We start from the raw sequence: 17650 nt of genomic DNA on the forward strand, positions 1-17650 counted from the left end.
ATGCTGGAAATCCTCCACTTGCCCCTCCTGGTCCAGTCTTCCTCTTGGTCCACCCTGGTCATGGGCCCAAGAGCCTGCTTCCTTGTGCTCTGTCTTCTGGCTGGTTCTTGTCTCCTCAACTCCCTCCCTGCAACATGGGCTCAGGCTGACTGAGTCATTGGATCAGAGGTCACAGCTCCTCTCCAGGCAGCCCTCTGGGCACAACTTTCTCCTTCCAGGTTCCAGCAACCTCTCCCTCCTTTCTCTGGGCCCAGGAATGGCACAGCCCCAGTACACAGCACTATCCCTTGTGCTCCTGCACACGCTGCCCACACTTCTATAGACAGGCCCTTTGCTAAGGCCTCCTTAAACTACCCTCATTTGATTATGCCCCCTTTTTTCTGCTAGGTCTGTGATCGATAGCAGACAGTTTCCACTTTCTCCGTAAAACATAGTGATTGATGCCCACAGAATGTTGGAAGCTCATGATTCCACCCTGTTCTCTATTACTTTCATGCCCAACAGTTTGGTTTTTCTTGACCTTTTCATGCCAGCTGTGCTTGTTATTGAAATAGGCACTATAGTGAACATCACATTAAGTTGGTGAAATACGAAGGAGAAAAGTTTTTTTCCTTCAATGAAAACACAGTTGAACACTTTGGAAACACTCAGTAAAGGCAAATCATTCCTGTCCCTGAACTGTGATAGAATGGTTGTGGGTGAAACAAAAAATTAAATTAGTAAAAGAGATTGTCAAAATGTACCAGGTTTCTGTACTGAAACTGCTTTGCAAGTGGAAATTTTAGATGATGCTTACTTGGTATATTTTACGCAAACCAGCAATGAGAAACTCGCACAAAGCATTCTCTCTTCACATTGCAAACATACACAGCCACAACCAAAGCCCTTCTCTTTTATCAAAAAATGACAAATGTCATTTATACACCTTACGTTAAAATTTAAAATGCTGAAAGTTTATTTTTTATAATTTTTATGTTTCCCCGACAGAACAGACTTTTTGATGAACAGTTCTGTGTCCCACATGATTGGACAAGGCCTTGGACCACTACGAGGGTACGAAGAACCACATTACTGAAAGGAGTGGCATCATTTTAACACAGTGTATACACTGCAGGGCCCCTTAATAACATACTCTACTGACAGTAAATGACTTGTAGGAAGCATCAGTGGACAAGTTCCCAGATGCGGCGATGCCTCGCCTTACCTACACACGAGGTGCCGCTGATATCTGTGGTGTAGCCAACCTTGCAGAAGCACCGGAATGAGCCCATGGTGTTGATGCACTGACCGTTGGTGCAGAGGTTTGGCATCACCTTACACTCATCAATATCTGTGGGCCAAAACAAAAACAAGACCAAAAACAAATAGAAGTTAATATTTATTTGAGGATAAGACTGGTTAGAAACCAACAGAAATTAAAGAAGTGACATGAAATCACTAACAACCAACATTCATAATGGTGCTGAGTGCCTTTTCATCATTCGGGCGAATGGCCACATGGAAGGAACAGAAAAATAATCTGAAGTGATAAACAGATGAAGACTGTGTTGAAAGCCCTGGTTAAGTTTACTCTTTTTGCAATCTAAGTATGAATTACTTTGGGGGGATCTAGAAAGCTACCTTTGCGAAGTTCAACTGACTTGGAATTTATGGTAATTTCCCATGGATTGGCCTCAAATCTGCACTTGCATTAAGCTTTAAAGGGTTTTATTAACAAGTAATCAGACACACGGGTGAGAATCTGTATAGTAAGAGAGGAAAGTGGTATTTTTCAGGACATTAATTGGCTGTACAAGAAAGTGGAAACCATGAACCAATCATGAAAGTTGCAGGTTTGTAAACAGGTTACAAACAAAATAAATTCCAGCACACACTCAAATAAATAATCAACATTTATTTCAGAAAATTATTCTTTACTTTAGCTTGTGCTTTAGTTTCTTCATCTGTTAAAATGGGAATAATAATAAATTCTACCTCTTAGATTTCATATGAAGATTATGTCCTCTAAAGTCCTGAAAGCATTAAAATGTATATACAAACACACAGCTGTACTAATATTTTAGTGATTATTATTATTGTTTCAACTTGTCTACTTTTCCTTCCAACTGATCTGAATGAAATTCACAGTATTGATACTACGCATGGACTCCCTCAACTCCTTACCTCTCCCGTCAGTGGTATATCCTGGGCCATGAGGACATATCTTTTTGTACTGTGCAGTTCCAGGAAGTGGGCACAGTTCGCACTGGTGGCCCCAGCCTCGCCCCCCGTCGCAGCAGCACTCTGACTTGGTGACAAGGTTGCGGCTGCTGGATGCCATCTGACACATTGTCTGCAGCACCTCTGCAAAGCAGAGTCCCTGTCGGTTGTCTGAAAGGACAGTGAAGTCAACAGGCAATCAATGTCATGGAACTGACTGACTTCATCATCTTGAACTTCCAATTACATAGGACAATCGGTACTTTTATTCTTAGCAATAACTTTTAACAAGGTAAATATTCTTTTAATATGGACATTCACACAGTTTAATGCAGTTTAACAATTATGTTTTGTTGGAAAAGTTCATAGAGTGTTCAATCCATATAGATAGTTTATTAAATTTGACAAAAAGTGACACTACAGTTTAGGAATAGATTTTTAAAATTTAATCCATCAGCAACTAAGTGATAGTAAACTACCATTCTTAGAGAATTCAAATAAAGGAAAATCAAATTAAATTATTCCTCTTTAAATAAGCAAAAAAGTATCGGATTTATTTTTAAAAAGCATTGAAAAGACTATGTTATATATTTGGTACATATTCATTCTAATCCCTCATTTTCTATATCTAAAAGACTGTTCAAACTTATAAACTACGTAGATTTTTTTTAGTACAAAGAAAGGGATTTCTCTGATGTAGACAGGCAAGGAAATCTTTGCTCTGTGGTCTTACGAACTGTGCTGGCGCAACTGTTCATACACACTAAGAACAGCACACTTTCCCTGTAGGTTATCTTTATGATGTCCCAGAAGGCTGATGGTTAGTGAAGGTCTAGACTGACGACAAGAAAAAACAAAATATATTTTCTTGACTAACAATTTCCTAGGATTTGAAGCAGATGACATCATTCTGAGAAAAATGTGATGTAGTATAAAGTTGCTGTTTTTACACCAAATCAAATGATGAGTAATCTTACTTCTCTTTGTTTGCCTTAAGTTTTACTATTCCATACTTTTACACCTGCCCATAATGAACTAAAATGGTCTATAATATATGCATTATAGTACAACACAATGTCTGAGATTTATATTTTCCACAAGGAAATATTTTCTAAAACATTTTTCTGCACCATAAAATAAAAATTAACCTTTATTGCATTTTTAAAATATGGCCTTTACTTTAATATCATTAATACAGCAGAGCTTACCTCACATCGCAAATATTTTCCTTTGGAATTAAATCATCCCCTGATGTAAGTTTTACTAAAGTCACATTTTCCATAGACTTTAATTAATATTCATTTTGGGAAGACTATTTCAGATGGTTATTTATATTACACATAGACGTGCAAACAACATACACACAGACACATACGTCATTATTTAATAGGCGTGTATCTTCAGGAAGAGGTAGGTGGATTACTCAGATTGGGAGCTTTGTTCAGCAGACTAGGATATATATGAGTAGAGCTCTTCTGTGATGACATCATAAAACAGATGTTTTATTTACCAAGGGAAACAGACTCATATATCATCTTACCAAGGCATTCAGTGCCTGAGGAACTTGATTGAAATCCTTCATTACACTCACACCTATAGCTCCCAATTGTGTTAACGCAACGGCCATTTTCACAGATTCCTGGCTTGGTCCTGCATTCATTTTCATCTTTAGAGAAACAAAAATGTGAATAATTAGCAGATTAGAAATTTATAATTTAAAATTTTCTTCTAATGGATATCTTATTTAAAACTTCTTCACCAAAATATTAATATGATGAGATAAACACTAGTCATGTATGAATACTTACTTCCAACTCTGACTCATTCTTCCAGGTGGGTTCTTTCTTAACAAGGTGTTTTCTTCCTCCCCGTTCCCCTAACACCTCCTTTACAGGGAAGGGGTGGTGTTTGATGAAGAGCTGGGAAATTGGCCCCCAAAAGGGATAGACTTGCTCTGAGACACCAGACAAGGAGAAGAATCTTGGGGAAGGGGATGCTAGTGTTTGTGATATGAGAGAAAAGCTTGGGGCACAGGGATGGTAGGTGTCAGGGAAGGGTGTTTACTTAAATCTTTTAAAATAAATTATTCCTTTCATCTTTATAATTTTTAATCTCCAGTTTATTTTGCATGTGCTTTGTTTTTATTAGCAATTGCCTTGAATATCTTGTCCTATTCCTTTCTTCTTCTTTTTTTAAAGAAAAGATTTATTTATTTAGTTAGAGGGGAACGGAGGGAGAAAGAGAGGGAGAGAAACATCAGTGTGGTTCCTTCTCACACGCCCCTACTGGGGACCTGGCCTGCAACCCAGGAATGTGCTCTGACTGGGAATCGAACCTGCGACCCTTTGGTTCGCAGGTGGGCGCTCAATCCACTGAACCATACCAGCCAGGGACATTCCTTTATTTTCAACCTAACATTTTGATTTGGTATATTTCTTGTAGCAAAGCACCAATCTAGATGTTCTAAAAATTTTAGAAGTACATTTATTGTTAACCAGCAATTTCAACTATTTATTATGATTACTGGTATGTTTGGATGTTATCTTCCATTTTATATTATTGTTTTATATTTTACCATGCTATTACCCCTTGTCTCAATATTTTTTCCTTATATATCCTATTACAGTTGTCCCAATCCCCCCCCTTTGCCCTCCTCCATCCAGCCCACCCTGTCCCCACTCCCACACTCCATCCCCGCTCAACTCTCAGATGGGTACTAATACTCCCTTGGTAATCCTACAGTATTTCCTAGTATGTCCATGCTCCCATTTTCTAAAATGACTATCATGCATTAAGATCCTTCACCTCCCATGATGAACCACCTGTCACCTCTATTCCCCCACAACCTCCTCCCATCTGGCAACCTCACTTTCAATCTTTTGTCCTATTTCAACAGCTGAAGTATCTCTGGTTTCTCTCAAAGTCCAAGTCCTTGAACTTATACCCTGTATTTCACAATTCTCTTTTTTCAGTTCCTTCAGCATACATTTCTAGTGACTTTCTCTCAATAACATTTTACTCTTCCAGCTACTGCCACATTTTGGTTCCCCTTAGGGTGAAAAAAAAAAGTTTTTTCTGCTCAGTTCTCAGACTCTCATTTTAAAAAATATTTTAAAATATTTTATTTATTTATTTTTAGAGAGAGGGGAAGGGAGGGAGAAAGAAAGGAAGAGAAACATCAGTCGGTAGCCTCTTGCATGCCCCCAACCCAGGGTTCTGGCCCGCAATCAAGACATGTACCCTGACTGGGAATCAAATGGGAGACCTTTTGGTTTGTGGGATGATGCTCAACATTCTAAGTCATACTGTTCAGCTCACTGACTCCCATTTTATTTTATTTTATTTTATTTTATTTTATTTTACTACAGCTTTATTGAGGTATAATTGACAAATTAAAATGCCAAATAATTAGAGTGTACATGATACATATACCTTGTACAAGGATTCTTCCCATTGAGTTAATTGACACATGCATCAACTCACATATTTACTTTTTTGTGTGAGAATATTTAATTTCTACTCTCTTAGAAAACTTCAATTACATCATACAGTGTTACCGACTATAATCACCATGCTATACATCAGATCCTCAGGCTTTATACATCTTATAACTGCAAATTTGTACTCTTTTACCAATCTGTCCCTATTTTCCCAACCTCTGCCCACAGAAAAACCACTTTTATATTGTTTCTCTGAGTTAAGCTTCTTTTCCCTTTTTTATTTTTTAATTATATTTTATTGATTAAGCTATTACAGTTGGCCTGATTTTTCCCCTTTTAGTCCCCCCTCCACTCCACATCCCTCACTCCCTCAGGCAATCCCCACATTGTTCATGTCCACGAGTCATGTGTATAAGTTCTTTGGCTATTCCACTTCCTGTACTGTAGTTTACATCCCCATGCCTGTTCTGTAACTGCCTACTTGTACTTCTTAATCCCCTCACCTCTTCACTCATTCTCCTCCACCCCCATCCCATCTGGCAACCATCAAAACTCTGTATCCATGATTCTGTCTCTGTTCTTGTTTGCTTAGTGTGTTTTTTATTCAATTGTTGATAGATTTGTATTTTTTGCCATTTTATCATTCATAGTTTTGATCTTTTTCTTAAGTAAGTCCCTTTAACATTTCATATAATAATGGTTAGGTGATGATGAACTCCTTTCACTTTTTCTTGTCTGGGAAGCTCTTTATCTGACCTTCGATTCTAACAGACAGCTTTGCTGGGTAGAGCAATCTTGGCTGTAGGCCCACAATTTTGATGACTTTGAATATTTCTTGCCAATCCCTCCTAGCCTGCTAAGTTTCTTTAGAAAAATCAGCTGTCAGTCTTATGGGAACTTTCTTGTAGGTAACTTAACTTCTTTTCTCTTGCTGCTTTTAAGATTCTCTCTTTATCCTTAACCTTTGGCATTCTAATTACAGTGTGTGTTGGAGTGGGCCTCTTTGCATCCATCTTGTTTGGGACTCTCTGTGCTTCCCGGACTTGCATGTCTATTTCCTTTACCAAATTAGGGAAGTTTTCTTTCATTTTTTCAAATAGGTTTCCAATTTCTTGCTCTTTTTCTTCTCCTTCTGGCCCTGTGGTACGAATGTTGGACCTCTTGAAGTTGTCCCAGAGGCTGCTTATACTACCCTCATTTGGGTTTTTTTTCTTCTTGTTATGATTGGCTGTTTTTTGGTTTCTTGTGTTCCAAATCATTGATTCGATTCTTGGCTTCATCCACGTTACTACTGTTTCCCTGTACACTGTTCTTTATCTCAATTAGTGAATCCTTTTTTTCTGACTGGATCTTTTTTATGCTGCTGAGGTCCTCACTAAGTTCCTTGAGCATCCTTATAACCAGTGTTTTGAACTCTGCATCTAATAGATTGCTTATCTCCATTTCATGTAATTCTTTTCCTGGAGTTTTGTTCTTTCATTTGAGTCATTTTTCTTTGTCTCCTTCTTTGGGCAACCTCCCTGTGTTTGTTTCTATGTATTAAGTAGAGCTGCTTTGACTCCATGTCTTGTTAGCATGGCCTAATGTAGTAGGTGTCCTGTAGGGTCCAGTGGCACAGCCTTCCCTATCACCCAAGCTGGGCACTTGAGGTTCACCCTTCATGTGGGATGAGTACACCCTCCTCCTGCAGTTGAGCCTTGGTTGCTGTTGGCAGGTCAATGGGAGGGATTTACCCATGCCAGTCAGCTGTGACCCCTTACCACTAACCTTCACCGTCTATAGAGGATCAGCTGTGCAGGGGCAGGGTGGTGGTGCTCTGACATGGTCTGTAGCTGCCCACTGGGTGAGCTGGCCCTGGGGTTTCCTGGGTGGTACGGGCCAAGGTCAGCCCCAACCAGTGTTTTTCCAGGGCCACCCTGCCTGACCTATAAAGCAATCTGAGATGGCTGCTGCTTGTGCTGGGCCTGGGGCTCAGTGAGGCCAGCTGTTGTCTGTTGGAGAGGATTTAGGAATTTGCAAAGCATGAACCAACACCAGCCATTCATATGGAAAAGTACCTTCGGTGGGTCCATAAGTTGGGTGGGGATATCCAAGGTGGTCAAACAGTGTTAGCCAGGTTGATGGTGTGTCAGATATGGTACCAGCTTGCTAGCTCTGTGGCTCTGTAGGGGGAGGGTTCAGAAAAGGCACAATGGTTTCTGCTTGCCTTGATGCCATACACTTCAGTTTCTTCCACTGGTGACTTTTAAGCTGCTACCCCTACGCTGGATCTCATAGGGAGTGAGTCGGAGTAGGTGAGTCCGTGTGCGGGTTCTTTAAGAACTGCTTGGGGCTTCAGCAGTTTCTTCCACCAAGTCAATCCCTGTTGGTTTCTGCAATCTGAAGTTGTGGGGACTTATCTTCCTGGCACTGGAACCCTGGGCTGGGCATCCTGGTGTGGGGCTGGGACTCCTCACTCCTGAGATATCCCTCCCAAATTTTTATCCACCACAGGTGGGTGAGGGACCAGCCTGTTTCTCATCTCTGCCCCTCCTACCAGCCTGGACGGATGTGGTTTCTTTAATTCCATAGTTGTCAAGACTTCCATTCGACTCGATTTCTGATGGTTCTGAGTGGTAGTTCTATATTTTAGTTATAACTTTGCTGTGGTTGTGCGAAGAGGTGAGCCATGTCTGCCTATGATGCCATCTTGACCAGAAGTTTTTTCCTGTTTTTTAAACATTCCACATATAAGTGATACCATGCAGTATTTGCCTTTCCCCAGTTTATTTCACTTAGCATAATGCCCTCCAGGTTCACCCATGTTGTTGCAAATAACAGTATTTCCTTATTTTTAAAGGCTGAATAGTATTTCACTATATACATAATGTGTGTATATATATCATATACATATATGTACAGATATTTTTGATTCATTCATCCACCACTTAGAATGTTTCCATACCTTAACTATTATAAATAATCATACAATGAACACAACAGTACAGATATCTTTTGGAGATAATGGTTTGTTTCCATTGGATATATACCCAGAAGGGGAATCGTTAGATTATATGGTAGTTCTATTTTTAATTTCTTGACAGCAGACATAGTGGTTGCACCAATTTACATTTCCAGCTGCAGTGCCCAAGGGTTCTTCTCTTTTCTCCACATCCTGGTCAACACTTATCTCATCTCTGTTATAAGAGCCATCCTAACAGGTGTGTGAGAACAGGGGTTTTTTTCCCCCATTTACCTCATGATTAGTGATGTTGAGCACTTTTTCGTATACCTGTTCACCATTGTGTATTTTGTTTGCAAAAATGCTTATTCAGGTCCTTTGCCCATTTTAAAATCCAGCTATTATTATTATTACTACTTGCTATTGAGTTGTATGAGTTACTTGGATATTAACTCTCACCAGTTCTGTGGTTAGCAAATATTAAGTCACATTCCACAGGTTGCATTTTCATTTTATTGATGCTTTCCTTTCCTCAGCAGAAGCTTTTTAGTTTGATATAGTCCCACTTTTTGTTTTTGCTTTTGTTTTTGGTGTTAAAAAGAAAATCATTGCCAAGACCAATGCCAAGGAGCTTACCACCCAATGTTTTATTTTAGGAGTTTTATGGTTTTATGTCTTACTTTCTAGTACGTAATCCACTTTGAGTTGATTTTTGTATATGGTGTAAGACAGTTGTCCAATTTCATTCTTTTGCATGTGGCTGTCTAATTTTTCCAGCTCTATTTATTCAAAAGACTGTTTCCCTATAGCATATTCTTGGCTCCTTTGTCAAACATTAATTGACCACGGGTTTATTTCTGGGTTCTCTATTCTCACCCAAATTGATCTATGTGTGTTTTTATGCCAATACCCTAACATTTTGATTATATAGTTTTATATAGTTTGAAATCAGGAAGCATTATGCCTCTAGCTTTGTTCTTCTTTCTCGAGACTGTGCTGGCTATTGTGACTCCACACAAATTTCTTGAAAGAATGGTCAATGGTTCTCACTTCCACTTCCTAATCTCTGATTCTTTTCGTAACCCATGTGCTCTACCCCAACATGGAAACTATTCCTGAAGAGGTCACCAAATCTAATTACTTCTCTGTCTGTATCTTATTCTATATCTAAGCATCAATATACACAAGTGACTACTCTCTAAATGTCTGAACAATCCATTCTTGTTAACTCTCATGACTTCACAATGACCTGGAGAACTTCCTGTCTTGCTGGCTACTTAGTTTTATTTAGTCTACTAAGTATGTTTAGTCACTCTAAATAGTGTGGTACCCAGAGCTCAGTTACTACTTCTTCTACTCTCTATGTTCTCTCTCAGTGTTCTTCCCCTATCTTATGATCTGCCAGCAATTTGCAGTTATAGACCACTTGATATTACCACTGCAAGTCTAGTACGTATCTGTCACTTAACATGGTCAAAACAGAACTTTATTCTTCCGTGCCCATAATCACACCTGTTTCTTCCAGTCTTGCCCTCATCAGATAATAGTAGCTTCATCCAATCCATTATTCCAGTAAAAGCCCTACACTCATCTTTTGTACCCCTTCCTTAATCCACAGTATCCAATCAATCCACCAGCTAGTTGTTAATTACCTCCAAAGTATATTCTGAATCTGTCCATTTCCCCACATTTCTACACTGCTATGGCTTGTATCTGAGCATCCTTTGTCTCTCACCCGGATGATTAAAATAGCCAAATAAATCCTGCTTCTGCTCCTACACCCTTACAATATGTTATCTACCAGGCAATCTGGAATCTTTTAAAATGTAAATTAGAGAATAATAAAAACTATCACAACTGAAATTTTACTATATTTCAAGCACTCTTCTAAGGATTTTTACATGAATTCCCTAATTTAATGCTCCCAATAATCTTCTGAGGTAAGTGATCTCGTCATTCTTGTTTGTTTTTAGATGATAAATTTGAGGCACACGGGAAGCCAACTTGCCCTAGGTCACAGAGCTAGTAGATATGAAACTAGATTTCTCATATTCACCATCCATCTTCAGGGTGCACACTGAGTCCCTCTGCCACAATGTGCTTAGCATAAAGCCAACTCTTTACCATGCCCTGAAATGCCCTGCCTACCTCATGCCACTCTCCTGGCATGAGGTAAGCAGCTACACTGGCTTTCATTCCTGCTTAGGGTTCTTTGTTCTTGCTATTTCCTTATTTTTTCTTTCTAGTTCCCAGTTCAAATGTCACTTCATCAGAGATGCCTTCCTTAAAAGTGTACTCTAAAGAACCATATTTTGCTGTGTAAAATGCATACTTTTTGACCAAATTTTTGAGGGAAAAATAAGGATGCACATTACACACGGGTAGTACTAAGTCCAGTCCTATATAAATGTTTTTCTTTTATTTATGCTTATGCGTTAAAAGTGTACTCTAGAAAGCAATAATATCCATATGTTCAAAAATAAATGCTAAGGGGTGGAGGGATGGGGAGAAAAGGCACACAACTGTAACTGAATAACAATAAAAAATTAAAATTATAAAAAATAAATAAATAAAATAAATGCTAAAATTCCTTTACAATACAACAAACAAGTATGTAAATATAAATAAATAAACAATTGAATTAAAAAATTAAAATGAATTTTTTCCCCCTGAAAGTTTGGGCCAAAAGCCTAGGTGTGCATTATACACAGCAAAATAAGGTAGTTCCCACTCAATCACTAAATCTTATTTTCTCAAAAAGACTTACCACTATATGAGATTATCATGTTATTTCTTATTCGTCTGATGAATGCTTCTCCCTGACTAGAACATAAACCAGATGAGAATGGGTGGTGACGGGAGGAAAAAAACCTTGTCCTTCTAGTTTATAATGATATCCCTAGAACCACACACACAGCAGATGTTCAATAAATAACTGATACATGGATGACCATTCTGCAATAGTTTTCCATGGAGCGGTGTACTCTTCTGATATGCAAACTTAAATATTTTCTACAAGAATTTCTTCTATGCCCCGACCAGTGCAGCTCAGTTGGTTGGGTGTCACCCCACAAAGCCATAGATAGGTCACCAGTTCAATTCCTAGTCAGGGCACATGCCTAGGTTTTGAATTAGGTCCCTGGTCAGGGTGTGTATGAAAGGCAACCTATTGATGTTTCTCTCTCACACTGATGTTTCTTTCCCTTTCTTTCTCCCTCCCTTCCCCTCTCTCTAAAAAGAAATAAATACAATGTTAGGGGGAAAAAGTATTTCTTCTACAGTACTCAAATATATTTAAATATTTTTCCTGTGTTTATTCGTTCAGCTTTCTTTTTTTCAGGGACTTCATTTATGTGTATGTTGACTTTGTCTTCCACCTCTATAATCTTCTTAATCACTTCCATATCCCATTACTAACTGCACTGACACTGCTCTCTATTTTTTATTACTTCTAATGTGACATTAATTTCTGTGGTAGCTTTATTTCTTTCCTAAGCTCTGCTAGACCATTATTTCCTGATATTATCTTCTTTTTCAATGTCTTCTTTCTATTTGAAGTTTATTGATATCTTTTAGTTATTACAACTATTTTTCTAAACTCTTCTGTTTCCTGAGGTGTCTTAGTCTATCTCTTTATTTATTTTCCTTCCCTCTCAACGCTGCCCCAGAATATATACATTAGTTGCAATATTGTGTATTATTCATCTTTGAACAATTTTCTCCAGTCCAGCTATTTGCTGAAAAAAAGGGCAGGAGAAGATCACCAGCACTTAACTGGACACAGTCAAGTTTCTGTTCAGGGTTGTTCTATGAACACTCTCTCCCTGAATCTGTTCCACTTTCCGTCCTTGGGATGTGCGCACTCAAGCTTTCAGGTAACTTAGGAGTTCAGTGTGGCTGTGAGTCAAGTTCTTAAGTTTCAGTGTTGCTATGATTTCTCTTTCACTTCTGTGTCTTTTGACCCTGCTATGTAGTACAGGGCTGCTACAGAAATACTCCATACTTCTTCTCATTCGCCTATGTGCTTTATCTCCGAATCAAAGATTGTTGGATAAACTTTAAGAATTGGGGCAGTTACTGTATTTTGCCATGTATAATGTGCACCACGTTTTTGTGCACATCACACATGGCATTATTATGCCCATGGCGTGTAATCACTATACCCATGTATAATGCACATCCTTATTTTTCCCTCAAAAATTCTGGCAAAAAGTGTACATTATACCTGACAATATATGGTACTTTTAGAGATATCTGTATTCTGCCAAAGCTTAAAGAAAAACTATGCCACTGAACATCTGTGTTTTTGTTTGAAATTTTATATCATTTCAAGGATATTTTTCAGAGTCTGTAAAATTGGGACCACTTCTTCACTTAATCTGAGACTGTTCTCTCCTTTCCTGTCATAGTTCTAAAACCTTTAGGGGATGGGAGTGAATTAACACATTTTTATTCTGGTCATTGTTAAAATGAAGCCTTCTCCAGAAAGTATTCTGTTGTCATTTGCATTGAAATTTAATGACCTTAGTAAAATGTTTCTATTTATTAGACTTCCCTATCCATTCATTTCATAGCATGGGTATGCCACATTTATTTAGCTATGCTCCTATGATGGGCATTTAGGTTGTTTCCTATTTTTTTGTTGTTGTTGATACAAGGAAAATTGCAGTGAACATTCTTGTATTCCCTCTCCTGTGCTAGATTCATTTTTGAAACAGCTTTACTGAGGTATGATTTAGATGCTATACAATCTGCATGTTTTAAGTGTGCAATAATGAGTTTTAGTAAATTATAGTGTTGTACAGTCATTGCAACCAGTTTTAGAACTTTTCCATCTTCCAAAGGATCCCTAGTATCCATTTGCATAGACTCTCTGTTCCAACTCTAGCACCCGGCAGTACTAATAGATGCACTTTAAAGAAATCTTATTTGGGTTTTTCCCCAAAATAAAAAATTATTAGTGATCTTCAAATATTTCTCCAAAACTACCCACATTTTTTTCTAGGTACTAGAGGTTAGGAGGAGGCAGCAGTTTCTTAATTAAAGGAGGGGAGCCCCCTGTTCTTGAGGAGGAGGAAGACTGGGAAGGACCTGCAGTGTCCCAGGTGACAAGACTTTTGGGAAGAAGTGCTGAGACAATGGATGCAGTGGCCAGGACCAGCTTACATGGCAGACTTTGGCTTGCACTGCAAAATCACAACATTTTAAACTTTTGAAGTCAGCTTATGGATCCAGCCCTACTCCTCCCTTTATAGATGAATTAACTGAAGTTCAAATATGTTAAAAATTATGGCCAAGGTCACAGAGATATCTAGCCTGTAATGAGGTTCTGGAGATTATCTGCCTCTTCACACTCCTCATTCATGGAATGATTAAAAAGAGAGAGAGAGAGAGAACATTAACACATACTTTTATTTTGCCACATAAGCATAATTGTTTCAAGGAGTTTTCAACACTTCTAAATCTAGTGTTTTAGATTTATAGGACACAGAATTATGAAAAACAAGAGGGCCTATATTCTAGGACAGACCTCACTGCCACTGCAGTAACCAGAACCTATGATACTGGCAAGGACCCTGTAATGGAGGAAATCAAACACAGCCTTGAAACAGCTGGAAAAATAGTGGGCTTACAGTTAAGATGATTTGGGAACAGTGTCATAAATCCATCTTAGCATGGGAGTATTAAGTAAGCAACATCATCCCTTAAAGCCTTACCTACGCAGCCTTCTCCATCAGGCCTTCGGGTCATCCCAGGTGGGCAGATGCACATGAACGTGCCGATCAGATTCTTACACATCATGCCTCTAGATTCACAGTCATGCAGGCCTTCGGCACATTCATCCAGGTCTATGCCATGTTTTTAATAGAAAGAAGTTAAAATAGGAAATTCGCAGGAACGGGCTACTGTTCAGTAGCTCTAAGTCATATTTTTGGTTTTGGGGTACAAAAATGTGGTCATACATGTGACACAGAAAGGAGCAGTCCCGTCTCTCTGGGCTGTTGGCTATATTCCAGATTTATAAGTTTCAGCTTTGGTCCTAATAGTAAGAAGTCCAGGAAAAGGCAATCTTTGCTGTAGTAAGAGCCCAAGAGTGTGACAATCGGTGGCTCCTCAACCCATCCTACCTTTGACCTGCCTGAACAGACTATCAAGTGTCTTGTTATCTAGGGATGGAAATCTACCAGAAAATGCTGTCATGAACATTTCTGTAAAGCTCTGGAAGAAGAGAGCTGAGAATTATAAAATCATTAAAATATGTTCCCAGCACGGCAAGTAAAGTTCTAACCACTCCCTTGCCTGTGGCCTTACCTTTGCACATCTTCTGGTCCTCCCTGAGCGCGTAGCCAATTGGGCATGTGCATTCGTAGGACCCGAAGGTGTTCATGCAGCGGAAAGCACACAGCAGAGGGTTCTGGGCACACTCATTGATATCTGATCGAAGAAACAGGCAGCCATGTATGTACTCAGTCTAGGGTTCCAATTATTTGTTTAAAGAAACACTGATGTATTTACTTGCAAGTTACACAGAAAACAATGGGATAATCTAACTTCCACTTCTCGTGTGGAGAACTAGGTACCCAACAAGTTCATCCTCCAACAAATAACAACTATAAACTCTGACAAAAATACAAAAACTACTACCTAGAAAAGTTGTTAATAATGAGGTGAAACTCAGCAAACAACCAGGAAGGAATAAGTTCTTTTCTTTTTTTTCTGAAATTACCCAGTCCAGGCAGTGGCAGCACCTGGCAGCTAAATCTTCAATAGAAACTTTCTCAGCTTCTGTGGAAGGAGCCTTGGGGCATACAAAGTTGCTGAAGAGCGATGGGAAATCCCAAAAAGCAGAGGGCCAGCGATGGAAAAACAGTATTTTTTTTTTCTTTGCATAAAGCCAGCCCACGCAGCTCACTTAACCATGCATGTGTTGGGAAAGTCAGAGAGGCTAACCACTAGGGTTCATGGAGCAAAACTGAAATCTGAATCACTGTCTTCCACAGGCCTGTCAGTCAGCTTTCATTTTCACTGGCATTAACTGCCTGCCAGGACAATAGCATTCACATTCTTAGAAGTAATATGACTGATTCCAGAAGATATCATTCACAATATTCAGGGTATAATCCAAAATTAAGCAACATGAGGAGGAGCCAGGAAAATGTGACCGGATCTCGAGGGAAGAGACAACCAGTGGGTGTGAACTCGGAGATGACCCAGATGCTGGAATGATCAGACAAGGGCACTAAGCAGCTATTGTAACTTTCCTTGAAGTAAAGGAAAATATATTTGTGATGAATACAATCATCAATTGAATATCAGAACAATATAAGTAAAAGCGGAGACATTAAGAATCCCTTTCTGTATCAAGAAGAAATAATAAGAGAAGTATCACTTGCCTTCACAATTCATCATGGGCCCTGGCTCAAAGCCTTCGTTGCAATTGCACTCAAAACTCCCAATAACATTGGTGCATGTGCCATTTCCACATGGATTGCCTATTGAACACTCGTCAGTATCTGGAAAACAACATGAACGTGCCATAACACTTGGAGAAGTCTTAGTAATCGAAGCACACCCGTGAATATCCACCTGGCCTCACACATTACCAGGATCTGTGTGGGGCATACCAGACTCTTGCCCTCCGCCTGCCTCGGCCTCAGCCGGCCGGTCTTTGTCAAGTGCAGAGGACCCTGAAGGATCAAGTGTGCAGAGCTCTGAGCCCCCAGGCAGCTGTGCTTGCTTCTGAACTCCCAAACCCAAAGAGGGCTGTGGTCTTCTTCTCCAAGAGCAGGCATGGAAAGTCATAAAATAAAATGGATCTCTTTCCCAGTTAGTGGTTTTGGCAATTATAAATCTTTAGACACATCAGAGTTTGTATACTTTGGTTGAAGGCAGAGGTTGGGCAAATCTCTCCATCTCCACATAAACCAGGCCTACTGGCAAATGTAGGATGGGAAAGCACAGTTTCTAGTTACCAAATCCCACCACCACCCAGGGTGCTTGAGAATCCTTTTGCTGAATATGAGACATGAAGCAGAACTTTAGTTAATGTGGAGTTGACACTCACCCACACAGCGCACTCCAGTGTAGTCAAGGTTGTAACCCATTGGGCATTCGCAGCGAAAAGACCCGTCTGTGTTGATGCACTGACCATTTGAGCAGATGCCGGGGCTTTCAAGACATTCATTGACATCTAAAACACAGAATCGCCCGTAAACTTCCTCATATAAAAAGATAAGCCAAAGCTGTGTATTCAAAAGACTTACAATTTTTAAAACATATAAACATTTCTTCTACCTGAGAAATATACAATCTTATTGTATATTAAATATACACACAGTCTTATGGTAAATGTGTGCATATGATATATAACAAATATTGTATATGTACACTGAATACAACGTACTAGATACATGCAGTAAAATTAGCATGCTTTATAAAATAAAGGTACAATAATAGACTCATATAAAGGAGGACTACAGGAGGAAATATAACAAACCACACCTTCACGGGTATCATGAAGACTAGGAACAGTTCCATGGCCGTAAGGACACAAATCCTGGAATGCTACTACAGAGAAAAAACACAAATTCCCCATTATGGAAGATTCTCAACTATCAGAGGACCGAAAAACTCATAAACAATATACATGCGAATTAGACTTCTTTTTCCTTTACAAACCTGTTTCTAACAAGAGCTTTTATGTTATTTTTATGATGTATTTCAAAAGCAGCACTGAGCATATTTAGAGAAGGTCACCTGAGCTTGCCCAGCTCCTTTCCAGAGCGGCACCTGCCAAGGGCTTCTAGTTCTACCTGTTTGCTCACTTACTGCTGAGCAGCTAAAGAGCCCTCTCTGCCACTCCTGACAGAGGCCAAACCCGTTCCTAGCTTGCTGGGAACTGCCCTACAGTTCAGCGTTAACAAGACCTGGAGGCTCTTGGTCTCCTCCAGCAAATGGCCATGGTGCTGACCAGATTCTCATCGAGGATCCTGAGAGCCTCGGGCTGTGATACCATACACACACGGGACTCCCGCAGCAACCTGGGATACAATTTTCATCCCCTCCTTGC

At 39.4% G+C, this 17650-nt stretch overlaps 1 protein-coding gene across 1 annotated transcript in view; it reads right to left on the reverse strand.

The window, feature by feature from the left end:
* Positions 1–17650, reverse strand: part of FBN2 (fibrillin 2) — a 251867-nt gene that overhangs the window by 16088 nt on the left and 218129 nt on the right. The window contains exons 51-58 of the mRNA XM_024571456.3: positions 17083–17148; positions 16646–16771; positions 15975–16094; positions 14893–15015; positions 14298–14429; positions 3740–3865; positions 2164–2370; positions 1205–1330 (exon numbers count right to left, since the gene is read on the reverse strand). Of these exons, the coding sequence (XP_024427224.2) occupies positions 1205–1330; positions 2164–2370; positions 3740–3865; positions 14298–14429; positions 14893–15015; positions 15975–16094; positions 16646–16771; positions 17083–17148 (1026 nt within the window). The remainder of the gene's footprint in view (positions 1–1204; positions 1331–2163; positions 2371–3739; positions 3866–14297; positions 14430–14892; positions 15016–15974; positions 16095–16645; positions 16772–17082; positions 17149–17650) is intronic.

Source organism: Desmodus rotundus, chromosome 1, assembly GCF_022682495.2.
Source record: "Desmodus rotundus isolate HL8 chromosome 1, HLdesRot8A.1, whole genome shotgun sequence".
NCBI lineage: Eukaryota > Metazoa > Chordata > Mammalia > Chiroptera > Phyllostomidae > Desmodus > Desmodus rotundus.